The sequence below is a fragment of the Musa acuminata genome, chromosome BXJ3-5 (genome assembly GCF_036884655.1).
Source record: "Musa acuminata AAA Group cultivar baxijiao chromosome BXJ3-5, Cavendish_Baxijiao_AAA, whole genome shotgun sequence".
Lineage (NCBI taxonomy): Eukaryota > Viridiplantae > Streptophyta > Magnoliopsida > Zingiberales > Musaceae > Musa > Musa acuminata.
In genome coordinates, this window is record NC_088353.1 from 4,011,058 (window position 1) to 4,033,735 (window position 22,678).

The following is a 22,678-nucleotide window of genomic DNA, read 5'->3' on the forward strand; positions in this document are numbered from 1 at the left end:
TGACATCTGGAAGAGCAACATGAACTCCAGGGATGGTATAATCAATGTGAACTCCGAGTGCAAACGCTATAGATAGCAAATAAAAGAATATACTCGACCACCAAGACGTATCCAAAGAACCCTATGCACTACAGGCCTACACAATCCAACGAGTATGACCCTAAGGTGTGAATCAGGTTGGTGAGAAGACACATCAGTTAGATGCTTGTCAGCTCAGCTGGAGTCTCCACGCGTAGCAGCTCTTTTCGTTCTTAGTCAGATCCCCGGCAGCATCCGCTGTGATCTGCCTAATGAAGACGGATGGAAGATGGGGTGGTCCCGAAGAATGGCTTCCCTCTCGCCACGGTGCCGCTGCGGCGTGGCCTCCGCGCGGCCGCGCTAAAAGCCATGATGTAATGCGAGAGGAGCGAGGAGGATGGGAAGAAAAAGGGCCGCCAGGCGTGGCACGGTGAGCGTGGCGTCGCTCCCCTGCTCCCCGCCGATGTACACCATGGTGCTGTTGCTGCTCGACGAAATGTCTGCTTCTTCTGGATTCGAGCCCGAAGATTTCTGGCTGTCAAAAGAAAGTATTCAAGGTCAGCAGCGTTAAAAATCGTTGGCCTGCGGTGGAAGAACGGGATGAAACAGTTGAATTATTGCACGAGAAATAAATGATGATGATGATGAATAATGGGAGCGCGAAAAGGACATGCAATAACAATAGATATACTGTCGGCCTCTAGTCTCCAACACCAAGAATGTGACAACTACGATCAAGAATAATTCCCCAGTGCTTAGGTGTCCTACTTTTGTGCAAGGAAGATTGTGTTCGAAGATTAAGGGTGGACTGACTTCGACTTTTGATGGAACAAACAGTAGCTTTTGGCTGGTGCCTCCTTGGCGACCTAAAATATGGATGAATCGAGTACTTGTTTGAATCGGAGACACGCTGTACTGCGTACTGCCTAAGCATGCGCATGCAGAGCATGTCGCAGTAAAATGATTCTATTGACAACAGTTTAATGATTGAGGATATTATACTGAAATTAAATTGTGCTTAATAACTAAGAGGAAGAACCAGAGAAATGGTTGGTATTTATAGACCTTGTGGTGCTGGGGCAGAAGGAGATGAGATAGTTGGCGGAGGCGCACGTAAAAGTGGATGTGGCGTCGTCGTAGGCGTAACTATAGGCCCTGGGGCAGGCGTTCTTGAAGAACTGGGAGTAGGACGACGGCTTGCAGGTGTTGGGGTTCCCGAAGTCGCCGCTGCAGCAGTACTGGGGCGATCCGAACGCCTCGCACGCGCTCTTGCACGCCACGCTCTCGCTCCCGCCGTCCGAGGTCGACAGCACCACTTTGAGGTCCGAGGGGCACAGCCCGTTGAGGTCCACCAGACACCCCGTCGAGCTGCAGCTGCCACCCGAGCCGCCCTGCGGCACCACCAGCATCGGCAGGTTGTAGCCGTCCACTAGGCTCACGTCATAGAAGTCCATACCGCCGCTGCCGTCGAGCGTGAACTCCGCCAGGGTGGCCGGGGGCGCCGCACCGCCGCCGGAGCACTCCACCCTGCCGGAACCGCAGTCGCCGGTGCCGCAGCTGAACCTGCCGCTGGAGTCAGTGGCGCAGCGGGTGCGGCCCCAGAAGCGGCCCGACCAAGCGGCGGGCGCGTCCAGGCTGCGTGACTCGCCCTTCTGCAGCTGGAAGCCCGTCGTGGACAGCGCCGCCGTGCCGGCACTCGAGAGCACACCGGGCCATACGGTGTAGTCGCAGTTGTTCGTTAGTGTAAATGTTGCGGCGAGTGCCCCTGAAAACCAGATCAAACAGTGTCAAAATAACACGGAATCGATAACAGCGGAGGAGCCCATTCCATGAAATCCAAACACCAAAAGGAGAAAAGAAACATCACCTGAAACAGAGACGACAAGGGATGACAGAACGAATAAAAGTCTGGCCATGTTTGACGCCAAAGTGGGGGGCTTATGGATCATTGCAGGAAAGGCGTGGCTTGAAATTTATAGGGAAAGGTTAGGAAGACGAGGATGATGTGGGGCCACGAATGACGACAAAAGATGGGGGGGAACTCGAGAGCTCGCAGTGTAAATGCAGTCGATCAATAGACAACGATTCCGACTGGAGACGAAGAAGTGGATCCCAAGAAAGGTCGCTCTTTGCTGTGTGATCTGTCGTCGCCGCGATTAACTCGGTGATCGTCTTCGTTACAAGACTAATATGCTCAACTGATCTACGACGTGGATACGTGGGACGAATCAACACGGGACTATCGTGGATACTTCTCTTCGTCCGGTGCGGATAAGATGGCATACGACAGGGATCGTGGGGCAACGAAAAGCCGCCGTGGTAATGCGAAGTCGGAAGCAACAGTTCCCGTTCGAAAGTTCGGAGAGACACCTTTGTTGACCTGTCGATGCAATTCCATGGCTGCTGTTGTAAGCAACAGTACTAATGTTTCCCACTGATGACGGAAATCTCGCTTTTGGCTTTGGTTAGATTAGGGGAATTATACTCTCTGCTTCTTTTTTACGACTGCACAGAGGATTTGACTGTACGTGCCAAAGAAAATATTAATATAAATATCAATTTGAGGAACTAAAAGAAATGTGAGATAAACGTGGTGTATTGCGTGGATAGCATCACACTGATTGATAACCATCAAACTTAGAAATGGTGGTAAATCAGTAATATTTTTATATTAATTGATAAATTATTTAGTACCATTTTAATTGAGGAGTATGAGAATCAAAAACTTTCGTTAGATCTCTTTTATCTTTAAAAACGTTTTTTGAAACTCACATGAAAGGACAAAACTTATTTTCTACACTTAACTCAACTCTATGGTTATTAAGAATGATCGCAGTTTTCATAACCGTTGGCTGTATATTTAACCAAAAAGAAGAAGAAGAGAAAAATGAGATAAGAATCGTCAAACGAAAGGAAAGCTGGTCAAATAAGTAACCCAAAGATTCGCAATCATTAACTACAGCGATTGATTGCTAAAAGTTTAGTTGGACTACCACGTGATTCAATTCCACGCGCACGTGTCAGTCGTACTTGCCATCTGAGCGGATCGAAACGCGAGACCATCTGCTCCGCTGGATCGATTGGTAGGATGTTGTCGACGACTGTCCGACAGGCGACGGTGGACGTGTCACAACGCGCGCCGACGCCCTTCGCGACCACTTCCCAACACCGTGAAGCGTTCGGTGCGACCAAACGCATTCCATTGCCGACGTGTTTCCTCCAGCTGTTGGCGGCGGTCTATTTGCCGTATTAACTCCGCGCTTATCTGTTGTCTGTGGATTTGACGTAAGCCCACGACTTGCTGTTGCTGCTTCGTGTGGAATGGCCGCATAGTGTTCGACTATTTGTCTGTGATGTTTTTGCTGCAAAATGTAAGTAGCGAATGCAGGATTAAGCACCGGAGTGAGCTAAAGCGATAGAGCACCTACCAATATAAGCTGTGACGTGACTAATTACTTGTGACCATGGGGTCAAAGCCACCAGTGTCACTGGAGCAACCGAAACAGAGAAGAAGAACACGCAGAGCTACAGTTCTTTTGGAAAACGCAGTCATTATGACAGCCACAGAAACGCGAATCTTCGCCGGAAGGCAGCAGCAAGAGTTCCAGTTTTCCGCTTCCAAACAAAAGATTATTATTCAGCCACATGATTAATAGGAAACAGAGGCAAAGATCTAACACCTATGTGGAGTTCATTTGTCACCTGCTAGGGGAACCAAACAAAGCTGACTACTAGTGGCGCAACTTTCTGATGTTCTTAGGGCCAGTCATGTCAAAGACTTTGGGATTCTTATATGATTATTTTTTAATTATTTATCATTAGTATTTTGATCATATATTTTTAAAATTTATATTGAGATCATTATATTTATAAAAATAAAATATTTAATCATGTTTCTCTTGATATCATCGATTCTGTCGACAGAAATATGGTATGCGCTCAGTGCTAAATTCTATAATATTTTCACCAGTAAATGATGTGAGAAGAAATATGATTAAATATTTTATTTTTATAAATATAAAAATTTTAATATAACTTTTAAAAATATAAGAATCGAGATGTTAAAAATAGTTAATTACAGGAAATAATATGTAAATAATCTCTTATGTATGAATTTCCATTTATGAATAGCATCTTAATAGTGTATTGTTTGTCTATGAAATGTATTACTAAAATGTTCACAAGATTTTAATTATATTTGTTTTTCTTAAACCAAATAGTTGGATGCATATTGTTTTTCTTAAACATTATGGAGCGTTTAAATTAGTTAATGACATTAATGATATATTGATTTCCTGAACAGGGTTTCTTTCCGGTTCCAATACAATGTCTGTTGGTCGACCAATTGATGCAGCTCTGTTTCTGTCTTTTCCCCTTAGATATTAAACTCCCCCACCTAAATCAAATGTGGATGAGTTTGTCTGATGGCAGTCATCAAAGTAATAACTTGCAGCAATGTTTCAGCCTGCATTGCATTGCATTGCTTTGCGTATTTTGTTGGTGGTGCCAATACTGATTCCTGCAATTTAAATCTTAAGATTTAAATTCTCTTGACAATACCATGGTACAATCATCATTAACACAACAATTGTCAATGTGGTACGAGCAATGATTCAAAATCAAACAGCAAGAGCTCACATTATCAGAGCATGTCAAGTAATACAACAGACTAATACGAAACATAATTTCTAGAGTGCACGGATAACACAAGAAATATTGCAGCGACGACCCGTAAACTCAAAGGATGCACAATGCTCAATTCATTACAAACAAGTAATATACTAATTTATCCACCAAAACTGCGGTCTTGTGAAAATTTCCAGCAACCAATGTCACTCGATGAATCTTTAATCCTGAGGCCATTACCCATATAAATTTCAGTTTTCCAGTGCTGTGTTCTCAACCTTGTCAATCCTGAATGAGAAATTGCAGAAAAGTAAGAGACTGAACAAAATGTTTCCACCAAGGAATGTGATACTATTATTACCAAGTGAATATATATAGTAAATCCGAGTACAATAGGAGCAGAGTGGAGACATGCAAGACAGTGAGTGTTGAAGCAAAAGCATCCATGTGAATGCAAATTTACAAAAGCTACCAACCATCACTCATTCATCGACTCCGATCCCACCTTATCATACAGACCAAAAACCATATATGATTGAACCGCAGGAAGTAGACACACACAGTAATGTGTCTGCATACAAAATTCTCAACTAAAATTTCTTACTTGATCTTTGTTATTAAAATATTTCCTCTGAAACTAGGGAACAGGTATCCATGAGAGAAGAAAAAACCCATAACTATTAGTTCCTTAAGTTATTTAGGGAGTGGAGCCAAAAAATGGCAAAAATTTGAACACACGATAATCCACAACAGTCATGCAATCAGCCAGGATAGAGCTACTTTATTTTCCAACAAAAAAGTCAATCAACACAAGAATAATATTAAACAGATAGGTGAAACTCACAGCCAGGAGAGCTATTATTAGCTTCCAACAAGAGAAAATCAATCAAGGGAAAAACATTATTAAACAATTAGGTTAAACTCAGATGGAAGAAACTAAGTACTAGAGTTTCACATACCATGTTTCTTCAATTGAAGGCACGACATAATATGTAAATTGTAACAACCATGCCATTTGCTGGAAATATTTCAGATTGCTTAGATTCAGAATGATAGGCATTTTCTATTCTTTTGTGCTATTCAGGCTTTTTTATTGTCCTTATTTTAGTGGGTTGTACAAATCCTATCCTTGAATTTAATAAGCGTCCTAAAATCTTGACAGATCCAATCATCACTGCTGCCAAGACTGAGAAGATCCCATGAGTAGTGATTGTTCGACTCTTGAGTTGGATAGTTAACAGATTTTATCAGTTTGACATTTAAGGTCAAATATTGTTGGAAACTCACTAAAGTTTGACCTAATTAGGTTTACAAGTTTGATTTTGAAATTCTCCCTGCCTCTAGGTTGTTTTGCTCACAATTGAGAGATTAAGCTACTAAACAGTATTTTCGCAAGGTCAAACTTAAAATTCGCTTCTGCAACTTTTAATAGTGATTAAAATGCAGAAAAGAGATAGTCTAGAATATCAAATGAAAATATAAAAGTTGTACGAATCAAAACATTGAAATAAAAGCTAATGCTGGACATGATTTAATATCTTCACCCATACATGAGAGAATTACAAGGACGGACTTTGTTACAACAATAAGGTTGCTCCTTAACACTCTGGGAGACCAAGATTCGAATCATGGAAGCAGCTTCTCTATATTTAAAGATACGGTTTCATAAATTGACCCTCCCCAAGCAACTTCTCTATTATCATTGTTTGTAGAAATAGCTAATTATGTCAAAAGAGAATGAACTACCAAACTAGATTGTCAGAATGCATAGAAGAAATGGTCCATGGTGATAATGTGCTAGTGCTAATCAAAAGCACTCTGTGCAAGCATAAGCGCAAAACAACTATCAAATAAAGCTTCTTCCGAATTATGCTTGACATGTGGCCAAACTCAAAAGTTTTTTATGTTATGCAACAAAACATATAGCAAAGAGAATTCTCACATCTGATCACAAGTCAAGTAAACCAAAATGATGGACAAAAAATTCTAAAGACCAACAATTATGTATAACACATAAAGCAATTCTATTATAAGCAACAGAAGAGAAGATTTGATAACCAGACCTCGGAGAAGCCTGAGCAGTATCTGGCCTCCTCCAAGCACCATTTGTGCGGTTCTCCGGCGATCTTCCAGCTCCATTGGCCACCCCAAATCCCCTCTTGTCAAAAGACCTTTCGAGCTGCACATCCTGGATCTTAGAGACCTCCAGCTTCTCGTCAATCTGCTTCCAGTCCTGCCCCTTATCTGCCAATACTTCTTCGCGTGGCCGAGCCTGTCCGAACGGGTTTGAACCCCTGCTCTTCTTCTCCATCGTAGATCCCTCGTCCTGCTTGCCTTGGACTTGTTCCCCATTGCTCAACGGCAAAGAGCGCGGCTGCAGCACAAGCCGACGCCTTCCGCCGCTGCCTATCTCGTCCTCCCTCCTCCAAATGTCGGAATCTCCGAAATCCTTCTTCCTCCCCCATGTTTCCGAATCGGCTCCGCCGCTGTTGGATCCTTCCCTTTTGAACATCTCGAAACCGCCGCCGCCCCCACCGATCCTCCGCCCCTCAGCCGGCGGCGCGGTGCTCTTGCTCGATATCCATGTATCCGATTCGTCCGCCCTCGACTGTGAGTCAAAGAAGCTCCCTCCACCTCCCCTCTCCCTTCTTTCCAAGGCCACGGACTTCTTCGCTGCGCCCCAGTCGTCGATCTCGTCGGCGCGAGACGGTAACAGATCACGGTTGGATCCACCGCCTGCTCCGCCGAAGCCATCCGTCCTCGGATCGTCGGAATCCCTAGACGAGCCCCAGCGGGTAGGGCCGGAGTCCTCTCCGGAGACGGAGGCCCGGCCGCGGGCTCCGCCGTAGGAGGAGTAGCCAAAGCCGCGGGAGGAGGAGCGCTCGAGCTCCTCGGCAGAGCGCTCTCGGGGGCCGGTGGGGAGGAGGAGGAGCTCGTCCCGCGTGAGGCCCTTGGAGGAGGACGAGAGGGGGCGGTCACCGGCGCCGTGGGAGACGGGCTTGCCGGTGGTGAACTCGGCAAGGGTAAGGGCCTGCGCCTTCTTCTTCTTCTTCTTGGAGGTACTGGAGGCGGCAGCGGCGAGGGAGGGGAAGTCCTGTTGTTGAGAGGCCACGGAGGAGAAGACGTCATCGTCCCTATCTTTGGCCACGGCCATGGCGCTCTCGTGTTCCTCGACGTCCAACGCCCAGGCGCTCGGTTTCGCCCAAGCCGACACGGACGCCACCATCCTTACTCGCCCCTCCCTTCCGTTCTGCTTGTTTCCTCCCTCTCCACGAGCATTTTAAGTGGCGAATTGACGGCTGAGAAGCGTTCGGGTCGCAAAGGGCGGTGTGCTCTACGTTTTCTCGGGTCGTCGTCTTCTTCTTTTACCATCTTCTAAAAACCATCCATCGATTTTTTTCTAAATTATGAGACCTTTTTCCAAACTTTGAATCTTATCTGTCGATTATATATATATATATATATATATATATATATATATATATATATATATATATATATATATATATATATATATATATATATATATATATATATATAATCTCATATAGATAGATTTAAGTCATCTTCGAGCTTAAACAATCAAAATTTACTCTTACAAGTATAAATAAAAACCATGACATCTAATTATTAGAGTAGATAATATATATTGTGGTGAGAAAAAGCCCATCCAACATCATTCAAATTTAACACATGACTAGCTCCGTTCCTTCCTCACTCTCAATTGAATCCACCTCAAGGAGGGAAGATCTCGACTCTCTCGTATTGACATCTTTATATTACTATCTCAGTCTAGACATGTAGGCAAAACATGGTGCCGCATGAAGATCAAATCTGCATCTATTCGATCCACATTAGCCTTTATCTCCTGTTATGACCGGTGAATCAGCATGGCATAGTCCACGAGTCGATGTCGGAAGTTTTTTGTCGACTGAGCTGGATACCGATGTCGATCGGGCCCTCGCGACAGGGTGTTGATCAGCATTCCTCAGTATGCCGATCCGAGCACCATTTATGCCGAGCCACGTCTCTCCGTCTCCGGGATGGTTGGCAGCACGTCTTCGTATACTGAATGATGATTTCCGAGTTGAGACACTCGCAGGTCATGGGCGATCGCTTTCCTGCAAAAATGACCTTCGTCGAGTGATTCCCGACTTTAGCCCCTCTGACGAGCAAGTCAATAGAGTGTTCAATTGATTTTGCCTCTCTTCCTCTTGGCCAAATGCCGGCCAGAGGTCTTTATATTACTGTACGTGAGTCGGTCGTACGCGGGTTGACGTGATGGACGTGCCAAACAGTGTCTTGATATTGATTCTGACTTGATGTGTCTTGAGGGCGACGTGACGTGCCAACCAGTGTCTTAGTATGATCTCTAACTTGGCGTGTCTTGGAGGCGATGTCGTCTCGAGATTCCCGGGATGCGACGTGCCAAGCAATGCCTTAGTACAGATTTTATCCTAACGTGTCTTGGGCCTAAAATATATCGTATGAACGTGCAACAGAAAAACCTGAAAGCTTGATCTATGGCACCGGAGAAGGTTAGCTATGTTTCTTGTTACTGCACCACTGCCATTGCTCGCACATCTCTTCTCCACATTGGAGCTGACATAACTCGTTCTCTCATGAGACGACATCGCAACTCGAGCCTCAGAGGGTGTCACTGAGAGATCATTAACTCCTTTTTTTCAATTTTGTAATCTTCATACGAAAAAAATTGTTCGAGGGTCTAATTCATTGTTCGGCAGACCCCACAGCAAAGCAAATGCTTCCCACATTGTCCTATGAGCACCTGAGAATGTGGTAACACAAAGCAGAGGAATGAATGAACCTGATGGATACCATCTGCAGATTAATAAACCATCTTTACTTGAGGAAAATGCTTAACGCTTTTTATTTTTGGCAATCCCTTTTTCCCACTCTGTCGTCCGACTTTGCTTGATGTCACAATTCGTCTTGCGATGTTATCTGTCGCTCGATATTTAATATCACTCTACAAAGAGAAAAATATTGCTCGATGAAGAGGAAGTAATCGCTCATCCCTCAACACCGTTCGTCATATCATGATCATCTTAAATATTTTTAAATTATATAAAATTATAATAATATATTATTATGATCCTATCAATAATAAAGATCATGATCTTAATATGATCTTCTACATTATGAAATAGTTTAATAAATATTTTTATATTTATTATTAATTAAAAAAACTATGTAATCGTCATATTTTATATTCATTATCAATAAAAATCCAGTTAACCATTTCTTCTTATAGTACGAGAGCCATAGTTGCTCCAACCAATTTTTTTTCTTTAATTCTCTTTTTACTATTATTGCCATGTACCTTTTTATTTACGAAGATAATATTGTAAGCTGTTTCGGATATATGACGAAGACCAGTTTCATGAAATATCATTTTCCATTATTCATTTTTCACCAAAGAAATAAACAAATTAAGCAGTCATTTAAAACAATTTTAAGTTGTTTGTTTTGTGTTAATCTGAATTTTATCAAAGACCAAATACGAAGCCAATATACATACATACTAAAAGCTTTTCACCAAATTTAAAATGTAAACTTCAAAATAATATTATATATATATATAATAAGCTGTAATTCGAATCCACTCACAAAGATGATGGCTGGCTATACATTGAATGCCGATCATTTATCAAGGGGGTCCCATTTCAGTGGCCAGTTGACGGATGACTACTGTTGGGGATTATTAGAGTTATTGCCCCAGAAAAAAACAACAAAAGGCAAAGGGGCCTTAAATTATTAGGTCATGATTCAAAAGCTTACATTACATTTAACACCCGACGACCGTTCTCGAGCACCGATCGACCATCCAATAATATAATCGAACAGGTTAAGTTTCAATATCGGAGTGATATATCAGTCAGACTAAACGTCGAGTCTTTGAGGTTGCCCGTAATCTAACCTATTAATGAAACTTTACCGACGTCACATCAAAGGTACTTCTCAAAGTTGCGTGGCTTATTTGAAATGCCCGTCTCTATCTTGCTAGCTAAAACAAATTAGACTCAGATGTACGACATGAATTATTCTTAGCAAGATTCCTAAAGAAGTCTCATCCGTCCATCGCCACCAACTGTCCCAGTAACTGCGTCTTCGAGTTAGATCATAATCGAGGCGATATAGGAGAGGAGTCGAAGAAGACGGACGCAACTGCTTGCAGTCTTTTGGAAGTACATTCTTCTGGAACGCAACAGTCTCTCAGACTTGAATCTGTGATGAAAAGAGGTAACTTGATTTTGACCATGAAACACATATGAGTTGGTCGTTTATTCAGGTATAGTTGATGTTCCAGGGCGATAGAAAGGCTATGGGGAGACTCAGGTTCTGATGATGTAAACAAACAAACAAACATAAGCACACGATTACAATCTAGGTTGAGTTTATTGTTTTGACCAGAAGCTAAATTGCACGCATGCATGAGGATAAACGTAGATACAGGGAGCACGTGTGTGCACTGCTGAACGGGGGTAACAGCTACAAACAAATGGTGGTAATAGGAGCTTGCATTTATGTGGTTAAGGCAAATGGAGGACACACGAAGGCGCGCCGTGGGTTCGTCGACAACCTCAAGCCTGTCCCTTGACCGGGTAGCGGTCGACGCAGTCGGCCCAGGGGTTGCAGCGCCCGCGGCTGCCCTGGTGCACCGGCGGGACGTCTCGGAGCGCACGCCACACCGCGCTGTTGCACTTGAACCCGGACCCGAAGCCGATCTGCCACACGCGGTTACCCCGGCGCACTCGGCCCTTGGCCTCCGCGTACGCCAGCTCGTACCACAGCGAGCTGCTGCTGGTGTTGCCGAAGCGGTGCAGCACGCTACGGGAGGGCTCCATGTCCGCGGATCCCAGCCCCAGATTCTTCTGTATCTCCTCGAGCACCGCCCGCCCCCCGGCGTGCACGCAGAAGTGCTCGAATGCTCGCCGGAAGTCCGGTATGTAGGGCCGCACGCCCCTCAGCCTCAGCACCCGCCGACCCACTAGCGATGCCAGGAACTTGAGCTGCTCCGACAAGGGCAGCACCAGGGGTCCCAGCGTGGTGATGTTGGTCTTGAGTGCGTCCCCGGCCACGGCCATCAGCTCCCTGGCCAGAGACACTCCGATCGCCCCGCGGCCGTCCTCCCGCTGGTACACGCACCCGTAGCAGCTGTCGTCCGCCCCCTTGTGCGTCCGCACGGTGTGTACCAGCCGGTACTTGGCCCGCCCCGCGTCCGCCCGCCGGTTCGACAGTAGCATGGCGGCGCCACCCATCCGGAAGATGCAGTTGGACAGCAGCATGGAGCGGTCGTTGCCGAAGTACCAGTTGAGCGTGATGTTTTCCGTGCTCAGCACGACGGCGTAGGAGTTGGGGTTCGCCTGGAGAAGGTCCTTGGCGAGGTCGATGGAGATAAGCCCCGCGCTGCAGCCCATGCCGCCCAGGTTGAAGCTCTTCACGTCCTCCCGCATCTTGTAGCGGTTGACGATCATAGACGCCAGCGACGGCGTCGGGTTGAACAGGCTGCAGTTGACGATGAGTATGCGGACGTCGCGCCGCGGGTCGACACCCGTGGCCTCGAAGAGGGCGTCGAGGCAACCAAACATGACGGCCTCCGCCTCCAACCGAGCTTCCGCCATGCACAGCCGAGGCGGCCGCGCCTGCACTCCGGGCGGCAGATACGTCTCGTCCCCCAGCCCTGACCGCATCGTGATCTTTGTCTGGAAGCCGAGTGACTCCTCCGTGAATACGCCGGTGCAGTCGGTCATCTCCAGGAACCCCTCTTTGGAGATCTTGTGCTCGTCGTCGGGCTTGTAGCAAGCGAACTCCACCAGGTAGACGGGGCGCGGCCGCTTCAAGTAGTAGGCGGCGAGCAAGACCAGGGCGACCACCGCGGAGCCGAGTCCGGTGGCGGGATCGATGGAGAGCCGGGCCGGCGTGGTCACGAGTATCCGGTCGAGCCGGATCGTGGCGGCGAGGGCCGAAAATAGGAGGGGCACCAGCAGGTAAGCGGTGGGGATGGTGGTGTAGCCCAGGCCGAGCTTGACGTACTTGAGGTTGATAGACTGGAGGAAGTCCGGCAGACGGCGGCGGATCTTGATGACGATGGAGGTATCCCTGAAGGCCATTTCGGCCGTCAGGCGCTCGCGATCCATCACGGCGGGCTCAGCGGCCGCCGTATCCATCCTAACCACAACGGCTAAACAAAAGGCAGAGTGGAACGAACCTATACACGCATATAACCTCACAAGCAAAAAAGTAGTGGTACTCCGAAAAAGGATTGCATTATCATAAGAAGATAGAAGATATATAGAGAACGTCGTCAGCAGAAACGACAGTTGGTCGACGCAGTTAGAAAACGGAGGCGAGAGTAGCAGCCGTATTAAATGGGTATAGGTGGGGGCTTGCATGGTCTTGCCGACCCCAGTGGCAATAGGTGCGAGGGGTCAACCGGCAGCTGGGCTGAAACGAAGAGACGAAAGGGAGGAAATAGGTGAAACGGGTGGCCAATATTAATGGGAGGTCAGGCAAAAGGACGGGGCTGATCGCTCAACCACCGGGAAGGAGGCTGGGGAATTAAAATCCCACAGCTACGCAGACGCGTACAGATTGCTTCTCTGATTGATTCCGGGGTATGACTCCAGCGATCGTCGTCGCTTCGGGGCAACGTCCCCCTTGTCCGCCAAATAAATGAGCCCCTCATCACCAATTGACTTATGTCGAAGCCCTAACACTGTGCAGATCTGACTCGAATGCAATTGCCTGACCGGTATAAGGTACCTGTGCCACGGTTTAAGCGGACCGAGCCACTGCGAAAGCAGGTCGGGTTCGTATGATTTCAAAGAGACCTGTTACGCACGTCTGGCCCATCATCAACGACTGTGTTCGTAATGGACCACGATTGGTAAAAGGGAACCGAGGCCTAACCTATCTTGACCCATCACCATTCTTTCAAGCGATGCGTACGCGTATGGAAGGCATCCACAACTTTGGCGTCTGAACTTAAAACGTATCTTGAATCATTCAGATGGCTAGTTTCTTTATTACGCATCATGTTCGCAATCAAAGAGTATTTAAGCTTGTCGGATATGTCAACTCCATGAGGATTGGCGGACAAAATGGTCACTGCATTACATTTGCCCCTACGTAAATTTCAACCCAAAGTTGCGGCCTTTAATCCGAATGTTGCTTTTATGTGGCATACTATTGGCAGATTCGGAGTTGCACATGTCTCCCATTGATTGCATGCAATAGTCTGCACCACATCACCGCAGCATCTTCTTCCTCTCTGCTCTCCACACGCTGTTCATCTTCTCGATGAATTCCTCCGCTCTCTTCCTCAGCTCATCATCTTCCCCGTTGGAATCGTCACCGTTCTTTTCGTCTGGCCCTCCAAAACCGGATGTTGACGGCGCTGGTCCGCGCACTCTGTCATCATCGTCTATGGTCGGAAGGCTGCGCTCGGTCACACCATTGCTGCTGCTAATTAGCAGAAGAATGGCTACGATGAGGTGGCAGACGAAGAAGGCTAGGAAAGAGGTAGAAGCTGATCGAGGCATCGACTCTTCCTTGCAAGATAACATCATGGTAAACGATGGGGGAAGGTTTTCGTTGGCATCAGGTTAAATATACAGTAGCCTTGCAGACTTTGTCTTGTCGAGAAAGCTATGTTGAGCTGGCCATGAATATAAATTTCCATCAGCTTACAGTGGAAGAATTAGCTGCATGGCTTTACAGCTACGATGGGCCCCTTCACAATCTGCTTCTGATGCTTTCCGCGGAAGGAATTCGAAGTCAAACGAAAAGTTTACTGAATCTTATCATATCGGAATGCAAATGATAAGATTCCTCCGATAGTCAAATTAATATATATTTGTTTATTTCAATTAATTCGAAATGAAGATATAATTAAAAATAATTATATACTATTGACTTTGTAACGATCGTCTATTATAAAATATCAAAGAAGCTTAATAAGAAAATATATTCTTTAAATGTTATGTTGACATGACATGGTTTGTCATCTCTGATATATATATATATATATATATATATATATTTCATCGACACATGTCATGTATGCAAAGTTTATATATGCAACCATGAATTGGATCATTATGTTAAACAGGCCCAGACACAGGCGGGCCTAAACCCAACTTGGGTTGGTCATTTCGGGATTGTTTGGTACACATAAATTAACCCAACACAAATGCAATTGTATTTATTAGAGACCACAATTAACCAAAAATATTCATGAGAGTTATGCAATTATCCTACCTTCTTCTTGCACGGGTTTCCATCCGGAATGGTCACTCCATGAATCTAATTCCAAACTATCATCAATTAGGATAAACACTCATCTTGACTTGCAATATGAACGAACTATCATGTTGGAGGAGTTATAACGTAACCTATGGCGAATTAAATTACGTCCTCACAACAAAGTGATGATCGAAGATTTCACATGATCATCTCATGAGTTAATCTCATCATTTCAATTATAATGGGCTACTCTAGTCCATTATAAAAAGACCCCCCCCTAACTACGTCGATAGAATCATATGAAAAATCTCTCATGATGCAATTTTTATAGGATCACTAGTAAGATTGTTCGTCTTCGACATGAGACGTGTGATATAATTTAGATATGAATCCCTAACCTATCTATCCAATTGACGAAAACATGAATTATTACGATCTAAATGTTGTACAGTGTGTAGTTGCTGAAAATTAAATGCCGATTCCTTGATGGGGAACCGCGCACACAACAACTGCTACTACTAGACGAAGAATAAGACATGAGGAAGGATCAGCTGCCAAAGAAACTAAAGCCTGTTCCTTTGGGGGAAAGCAACAAGTGGAATGGTATCTTTGCATTGGCCAGCAAAGATGCAGTTGGAATATGTTCTGAAACAGTAATCTACAGCATATGCTGCCATGACCTGACTTCTGATGGTGGAATGCATTGTTGATTCTGCGTGCCGAAGAAGAAGAATAGCTAGCTGTTCGGCACAAGGCTACGAGGATCCCTCCAGAATCATCAAAACAGTGATTTGATGGTCCCAAAACCTTCTTCATCGATTAGGAAGAGAGTAGAACTAAAAACAAATAGTCAACATGTACCTAATGAATGACAAAGGCTTGTGATTCACAAAAGGATATACAGTATCCTATTCTTTCCTCTCGACAAGATTCTGTCGGCATGACGATGAGGAAGCCAAGGATACAAACAAAGAATTTGGCCTCGTGGCCTATTATATTTTGTGTAATGTAGCATTGACCGAGTCTTCTTTATCCTCTTTTCTTCCTCCTGAAAGAAATCAGTGTCTTCATGTTGATTTTAATGCAAACTGGCCAGTCAAATTAAAACTATAGTAGACGTTTTGTCGTATGCTGGCAAGTTGTAAGCAAAATAGTCCTCTGATATCTCTTCCCTCGATTCTCCTCGTTCATCTGATAACGTCAGGGATGAGGTTTCTGTCAGGCCAAATTGAGATTGAATATTCTCGTAATCTAAGATTGTGATGGAAGAAGAATGGAGACAGGATAGATGGCATTTCAGAAACAATCGACAGGAATTGGGAGCATCATCGTCAATCGACAGGAATTCTCATCGGTTCCTCGCGATGCGTCGAAGTTTGGTCAAATCACCAGCTTGTAATTTGCAGCTGAGTCGTGATTCGTTGCCTTTTCTTCCTGGCTGTCGAGAAAGTTCCTGTAGGATCTTCTCCGAGACTGAGAGGCTACGCATCAACCAGTGCAAGTGCCTGATTCTTTGCGCGTCGTTCTCGGCAGATCCACCAGCATCACACCACACTTGGTGGTGTTCTGGAACCACAACAAGAACCAGAACCAGAACCAGAATCGAAATCCAAGCAACTGCAGACCAAGCAGACAATTAAGGCTGTAAGCAAATCCGAGTTGTTGTGTCAGAGAACTCAGCCCAACAATTAGATTCTTCTCTATATTCCTGCAAGATCACCTGCCCGATCGAGATAGATCCCGCTGGAGCCAATCTGTCCCAAAAGCCGAAGGAATCCATGCCATGGAGCACAAGGTTCCAACTCATAAACAAGCAATGTGTGAGCAGAATCCACCAAAGCTTTCTCTTTCTCTTTGTCCCTTGTTGTTGGTTCAGTGGCATCAAATGAAAACCAAGTGGTTGATTCCCAAAAATGACTGACATTGGAGTCCAAGCAAGCCACATCCTACATCCCCCCTCTTCAGATTCTTCGAGTTAATCAAGAATATTCTTTTTCTCCCCTCTTTTCTTGAATGACATAATAGTTAAGCTAGGAATCGAGCTAGAACATGATCCTATATCATCTGAACAGCTTGATAGGATCTGATCTTTATCAAACTATGCCTTAATTATTTTTTGATAATTTGGTCTAAAATACTATTTGATATATATATATATATATATATTTACCAACACCTCTGTATAATGTATATGAATCCATGAATAATCAAAAGTAGTGAAATTGCATGAATACATATATATGGTTTTTATTTTTGGATATCTTTCGAGTTAATTATATATTACATTCTGAACCCTATTAATATTACGATTCCAGTACTTAAAAATTTTACATTAAGATATCTATAATTTTGAAAGTAAAATAAATAATCTCATCAGTTACATTGACAAAAAACATAGCACATGATATGACATATTGAATTGACATAAAAGTAATGAGCAAAATGATAATTTTAATATCCCTTTTATTTTCAATAGGTGAGATGTTAAAATTACCTTTTCGTCAATAAAGTTATTGAAAATAATATATGTATTAAAATTATTTTTTTATCTATTACAGTCATTATATAGTATCACATAGGACAAATGAGATTTTTTTTTATTTTTAAAACTATAAAAATCCTAATATAATTTTTTTAGGTACAAGAATCATGATATTAATAAGGTCCAAATACATTAAATAATCTATATTTAGCCATGTTGTATAAATTATTTATATATATATATAACAAAATCTTCCATACAGACTGCTTCCGTTGATATTTATGCAACCGACATTAACTTAAAGATGTTAATGCTTTCCTTTGTTGGTTATATGAAAGTGAAACTGAGTAACATCACAAACAAAACAAAGACGGACACATTTCAGCTGCACCACATGGTCACATTCGACACACTCGGCCAAAGGCATGATATGGTGCTTTGTATGCTTCGCCGTCTCCTACCAAATCCACTATTCTGATGTCATCCGCACCAGCGAGCCTCTTTGCTTCTCCCGCAAGGCGTGAAGACTTCCTCGTCGTTCAAACAAAGCAGGGGGATCAAAAGCGGACGAAAACTTGCCACGAGGCACGACTTCCGGGAGAGCAAGGCATGAATCGATTCCAGGAATCGACCGGCAATGTGCTTTTTGTGACCATCGTTGTGGCCATCTTCTTCAGCTTGGACGCCACGCCATCAGGATTAATCCTTTGATGCAATGGTTTATTTGTGGTCACGGTGTAAGTTTTGGGCTCGAATTTAGCTTCAAATCAAGGTTGCATGATTCAATGGCTCGGTCGCAACTCAAGGTAGCCTTCGACTTGATGCACTAAGACCTCGTTCTCCGTGTCATTCGATTCACGGGAACGGAATTCTAAGATTCCTCCGTCCTCCGCCCACTCTCCGAGGTGTGTTTGTCCGAGTCCCGTCCCATCTATCTGTGTTGTGATTGGGCGCTTTTGACCAAATATTCAACGACGCACCGCATCTTATCGATTGCAGATGCGTGACAGAGAAAGAGGGGGCCCAGAAGCAGGTGAACTTCTATAGGTGGCTATCATGTGACATGAAATTGTCTCTCGTGCTTGGTTGCAGAATGATATATTATACACCTTGCTTGCAAGATGATACTTGATTCTATTACAGTAATCAAAACCACGTTTCATTCTTTTCATCTTGAAATGGTTATATTTGCTTCCCGAAAGTGGGGATCCGTGGGCAGACAGCAGACAAAACATGTTTGATGACAGAGGCTGACACCGGAGATTCCGCCATTGACAAGTCTGTGATGCAGAATTAGTCTATTCGATGGACCGGTCATTACCCTCTCAAGTCACGCAGCACGCCCTGGAAGAAATGAACCAGCATCGCTGCTTGTACGTCTCTCGATCTCCGAGACCACCTTTTCCGAGGTCAAACGGAAACATTAAAGTTCATTAAGATCGCGATCGACGCCTCTCTTAAAGCGACACCATAGCTCAAAGTCAGAAGTAGAGCTGCAATAATAATCCACCTGCCATCACCGATCGGAGCCTCGCCCCCGTCGATGACGACGGAATCGCACGTTTTGTTCCCCTTGGACGCTGCAGCCCCACCGATCGCGTTCTAATCTTCAGAGCTAAGGCTGGTTAATCTATTGTTGGAGTCCCGTCCAAGCAAACGCACCTGACCTTCTCCCTTGAAGGCAACTAAAACACAAAGTTGTTGATGAGCACAAATCCGTCACCAGAGTTGCTAGACGTAGGTGTGAAACGGTTGGTGGTGGGTGGCGGCAGGTCGTCTTCGAATGACAGTGAGTAGGAAAAGTCTGAAACCAACTCAGACGAAGACACAAGGAGCGACTTCTAATCATTAGCACTAGTATCAAGTTCGTTATCATATGTACAACGGGTATGGGTATTTACATGTATGTGTAACGAAGCAAAAACAGAAAAGAAAACTACTGCTAACAGAGACCCACAACCTATCGCCTTAGGTAGCTGGCACCAATAGTTCCACCGCAACCACCAGCTTCTCCGAGCTATCTATGGCAAGAAGCGGAAAACCCAACCCCAACCCTGCTTTTCTCATATACACAACCTATTGATACTATTTGACGTACAGCTATGACTACCCCGATGGCACCCCGTAACCCAGATGAATATGATGCTTTCAGCTGCTAACTTCCTGAGTAACCTGCTCTTCCACAGCTTTACACCTATGAACAGAGTGAACCTACCGAGTTGGACAAGCCGCGGGCCCAACCGGGGGTGCTTCTATGAACAGGATCTGATGAGCCCAAGGTAGTAGAGATTCCTCATCACCAGGTTCCCCAGGCTGAAGACCCCGACCACGCCGGCCGCCTCCGGCAGTGGCCTCTCCTGGCAGGGGCGCGGCCCCCGTTGCTCGTTGAATTTGATGTGGTCCTTGCCGATCCTCTCGATGACGGCGTTGATCGCGCGGCGGTCGGGCAGCTGGCCGTTGGTGTCGGTGACGCAGAACTCGTTCTTGGCTTCGCCGGCCTTGGTCGTGATCTCCGCCCTGGTCACCGAGAGCCCGTTCTCGCGGAACGTCCGGGTCACGTCCGCGAGCAAGCCCCGACGGTCCGGCATGCTCATCTCCAGCCTCATCCCCTGTTTCAAGAACAGAATGTATCAAAACAGGGACTAGACTGGCGAATCATACGATGGGTTGCGCACGCTTTTAGTGAGCATTTAATGAGTAGAATTAACAGTGAGAACTGAACCGAGGAGAGGTGCCTACCTCAGATGCTCTGCGCTCGATGGCGGCTTGCAAGCATTGGATCACTCGCTGCCGCTCTGCCTCCGAACTGATCGGCCCTCCATCCATATGTCTTATGTAGAATTCCTGCAATCCATGAAACACGAGACCAATATAATCCAACATTTTGGAGAGCGATCCATGGGACAAAACGAGGGCTGCGGATGACTCTTTACCTGATAGGCTCGATCGGCATCGGTGCCAATGGTTCCGTGGAAGACGACGTACCCCATGTCGGTGAGGGTGCAAACTACGTCGAACAGGAGCTTCGGTCGGTCGCGGCACTGCACGTTGACGACGGAGTAGCCGCGCTCGGTCCAATTCTGAACCGAGACCGACAACTTTGACGACGACGAAGACAAGGATGCCTCGTTGGAGGAGACGCGCCCGTAGTCGCGGTCCGCGAACATGAGCTGGTGGAGGCGGCGGTCGGAGTGGGTCATCATGGGAGAGGCCACGGTGGTCTTGGCTCCGCGGACGTCGTGATCGCCGCGGAGAACATTGCGGAGGCGGGCCTCGATCCCGTCGACACGGTGGGCGTCGGCGATGGGGGAGCCCGAGTGGTGGTCCTTGACGAAGATGAGGGAGGCGATGCGACCGTTGTGGGTCCAGACCTTGGCCTCCACCACGTTGCACTCCAGGTCACGGAGCACAGCGAAGACCTCGGAGAGGAGGCCCGGCCGGTCGGTGCCGGTAAGCTCCAGCGCCGTGAGGCCCGCAAGGCCGCAGCCATCGGATTTGTCGTGGTTGTTCTCTCCGTCATCGCCGGCGGAGGAGGATGACGAGGCTTCGCCGCTGAGGGAGCATTCTATGCGGGAGAGGAGGGCGGGGTCGAGTAGCTTGCGACCGCGGCCGTCGACAACGTGGAAGACATCCATGAACCAGCGGCCGTCCGAGGAGATGTAGCCCTTCTGGATGGTTAGGTCGAGGTCGGTGAGCACCTGCACGGCCTCCAATAGCATGCCACGCTTCCGGGCGCTGTTTACCCTCACCACCGTTGACGTCGCGCACACCGCATTGTCGATGACCACCCTGACGATACCAGCAACACACCCCCTTACACATCACCCCGCAGAGAGTAAAACAAAATCGAAGGCAATCACGAAAGAGGGAGAACGACATCTCGCAATACAACCAGAGATCGAGAGGGAGGAGATTTGGGACGGGAAAGGAGACAACAATAAATGAGTAAATCTGGCGCAAAAGACGATATAGAGAGGTAGGCTGTCGAGGTAGTGGCTCACCTGAGAGTGTTCATCATTCTGTTAACAAGCTTCTGGTACTCATCCGGCAATTCCATCTCTTCTTCTTCTTCTTTCTCCTCTGCAGAAACTTCTCTCGGTCGACTATATCCACAGGAACCTCGTAACACTTTAAAAAGACGCCGGAATCACCATCTCTCTATATTTCTCTCTCTACATATCGTCCTATTTCTCCGCAGCTGTTCTGGTTGGGGAAGGATGAAGAGGAGAGAGGACAAAAGAGAAGAACAAACTTGATGCGAAAGAACACAGCAGAGGAGACTCCGATATTTAAAAAGGTGCCAAACCCACGTTCGTAAGCAAGAATGGCCGTCTAAGAATTGGGACCACCGCGAGTACCCGTTCAGTAGCGGCCAGGCCGACCTAACCGTTCCGACCCTGGTCAAGCGTCGCCCCTTTCTTTCTGCTCTCATTCTTACCCCCGTGTTGCTTCTTCCTCAAGCTCAAGTAATCACCTACGGTATATCTCCACTGTGCATGACAACTAACATTAATAACATAAATTAGGGAACTGATTGGAAGTTGAACTTATACATCGGCTTTAAATAAATCAAATATATATATATATATATATATATATATATATATATATATATATATATATATGAATGCAATTTTATATAATAATTAAAAATCAATAATTTATGTATATTTTTTTATAAAAGATTTTGATTATTCGTCTTGTGAACTAATACGCTCATAATTTTCTAATGATTCAGTTTGGCGTCATATATAATTAAAATTTATCGTATATGTTTAAATTGAATTGTTTCTTAAAAATTGATTTTGACATGAAATCTGGACGGACGAGTTAACTCAGCATCGAGATGTTCGTTTGACTCGTTCACGAACGAAGCATTAAATCGACAGACCTGACGAATTAATGCTGCATTAAAAAGGCCGGGCGTGGCCGGAGCACAGCCAAGTCTTTGTGCCGTCCGCGTCGGCGTCCGCGGTTACAACGAGCGTGATCTGGCCCACAAAGCCACGGAAGGGCGTTTATACGAGCGTGCGACGCGCGGACGTCGCCGTCACTATCACGGTACCTAAGGTAGCCACTCAGAACAAATGACGCGTCCAGATACGCTTGGTGGCTCGGCGACACGAGCCGGGAGCATGTGGGGAAAGTTAAGGTGGAGTAGGCACGTGTCGGCTGGGCTCTGTCATTTGCCCTGTCGCCCTAGTCCACGTGTTTTCATCCGAGGCATTTAAAAAGGGCAATGGCGTTTTCCCCGTACCGGCGGCCTTCTTATGTTTACTAGTT

At 45.7% G+C, this 22,678-nt stretch overlaps 4 protein-coding genes across 4 annotated transcripts; all 4 read right to left on the reverse strand.

The window, feature by feature from the left end:
- LOC135638928 (thaumatin-like protein 1b) lies at positions 1-2,210 on the reverse strand. Its single transcript, XM_065152524.1, has 3 exons — positions 1,886-2,210; positions 1,084-1,783; positions 1-553 (listed from the first exon to the last, which is right to left on the reverse strand). The coding sequence occupies exons 1-3, from the start codon at positions 1,965-1,967 to the stop codon at positions 379-381; spliced, it is 957 nt and encodes a 318-aa protein (XP_065008596.1). The 5' UTR covers positions 1,968-2,210; the 3' UTR covers positions 1-378.
- Positions 2,211-4,630: 2,420 nt separating this feature from the next.
- LOC103984569 (eukaryotic translation initiation factor 4B3) lies at positions 4,631-7,967 on the reverse strand. Its single transcript, XM_009402087.3, has 2 exons — positions 6,708-7,967; positions 4,631-4,932 (listed from the first exon to the last, which is right to left on the reverse strand). The coding sequence occupies exons 1-2, from the start codon at positions 7,868-7,870 to the stop codon at positions 4,896-4,898; spliced, it is 1,200 nt and encodes a 399-aa protein (XP_009400362.2). The 5' UTR covers positions 7,871-7,967; the 3' UTR covers positions 4,631-4,895.
- A 3,067-nt stretch (positions 7,968-11,034) lies between these two features.
- Positions 11,035-12,999, reverse strand: LOC103984568 (3-ketoacyl-CoA synthase 1-like). Its single transcript, XM_009402086.3, has one exon. It carries the CDS (start codon positions 12,834-12,836, stop codon positions 11,250-11,252), a length of 1,587 nt encoding a protein of 528 aa, XP_009400361.2. The 5' UTR covers positions 12,837-12,999; the 3' UTR covers positions 11,035-11,249.
- A 6,218-nt stretch (positions 13,000-19,217) lies between these two features.
- LOC103984567 (ACT domain-containing protein ACR8) lies at positions 19,218-21,673 on the reverse strand. The gene is made up of 4 exons (XM_009402084.3): positions 21,397-21,673; positions 20,329-21,184; positions 20,135-20,239; positions 19,218-20,004 (listed from the first exon to the last, which is right to left on the reverse strand). The coding sequence occupies exons 1-4, from the start codon at positions 21,450-21,452 to the stop codon at positions 19,648-19,650; spliced, it is 1,374 nt and encodes a 457-aa protein (XP_009400359.2). The 5' UTR covers positions 21,453-21,673; the 3' UTR covers positions 19,218-19,647.
- Positions 21,674-22,678: the final 1,005 nt, after the last annotated feature.

Excerpts from the sequence above, each read along its gene's own strand:
- LOC103984569 (XM_009402087.3), bottom strand. The coding sequence starts at position 7,870 with ATGGTGGCGTCCGTGTCGGCTTGGGCGAAACCGAGCGCCTGGGCGTTG. Across the intron at positions 4,933-6,707 it reads ACTGCTCAGGCTTCTCCGAG|GATTGACAAGGTTGAGAACA; the intron begins GTCTGGTTATCA and ends TTTCTCATTCAG.
- LOC103984568 (XM_009402086.3), bottom strand. The coding sequence starts at position 12,836 with ATGGATACGGCGGCCGCTGAGCCCGCCGTGATGGATCGCGAGCGCCTG.
- LOC135638928 (XM_065152524.1), bottom strand. The coding sequence starts at position 1,967 with ATGATCCATAAGCCCCCCACTTTGGCGTCAAACATGGCCAGACTTTTA. Across the intron at positions 1,784-1,885 it reads CCTTGTCGTCTCTGTTTCAG|GGGCACTCGCCGCAACATTT; the intron begins GTGATGTTTCTT and ends TCTGGTTTTCAG. Across the intron at positions 554-1,083 it reads TTCTGCCCCAGCACCACAAG|CCAGAAATCTTCGGGCTCGA; the intron begins GTCTATAAATAC and ends TTCTTTTGACAG.
- LOC103984567 (XM_009402084.3), bottom strand. The coding sequence starts at position 21,452 with ATGGAATTGCCGGATGAGTACCAGAAGCTTGTTAACAGAATGATGAAC. Across the intron at positions 20,240-20,328 it reads ATGCCGATCGAGCCTATCAG|GAATTCTACATAAGACATAT; the intron begins GTAAAGAGTCAT and ends CATGGATTGCAG. Across the intron at positions 20,005-20,134 it reads TCGAGCGCAGAGCATCTGAG|GGGATGAGGCTGGAGATGAG; the intron begins GTAGGCACCTCT and ends TTCTTGAAACAG.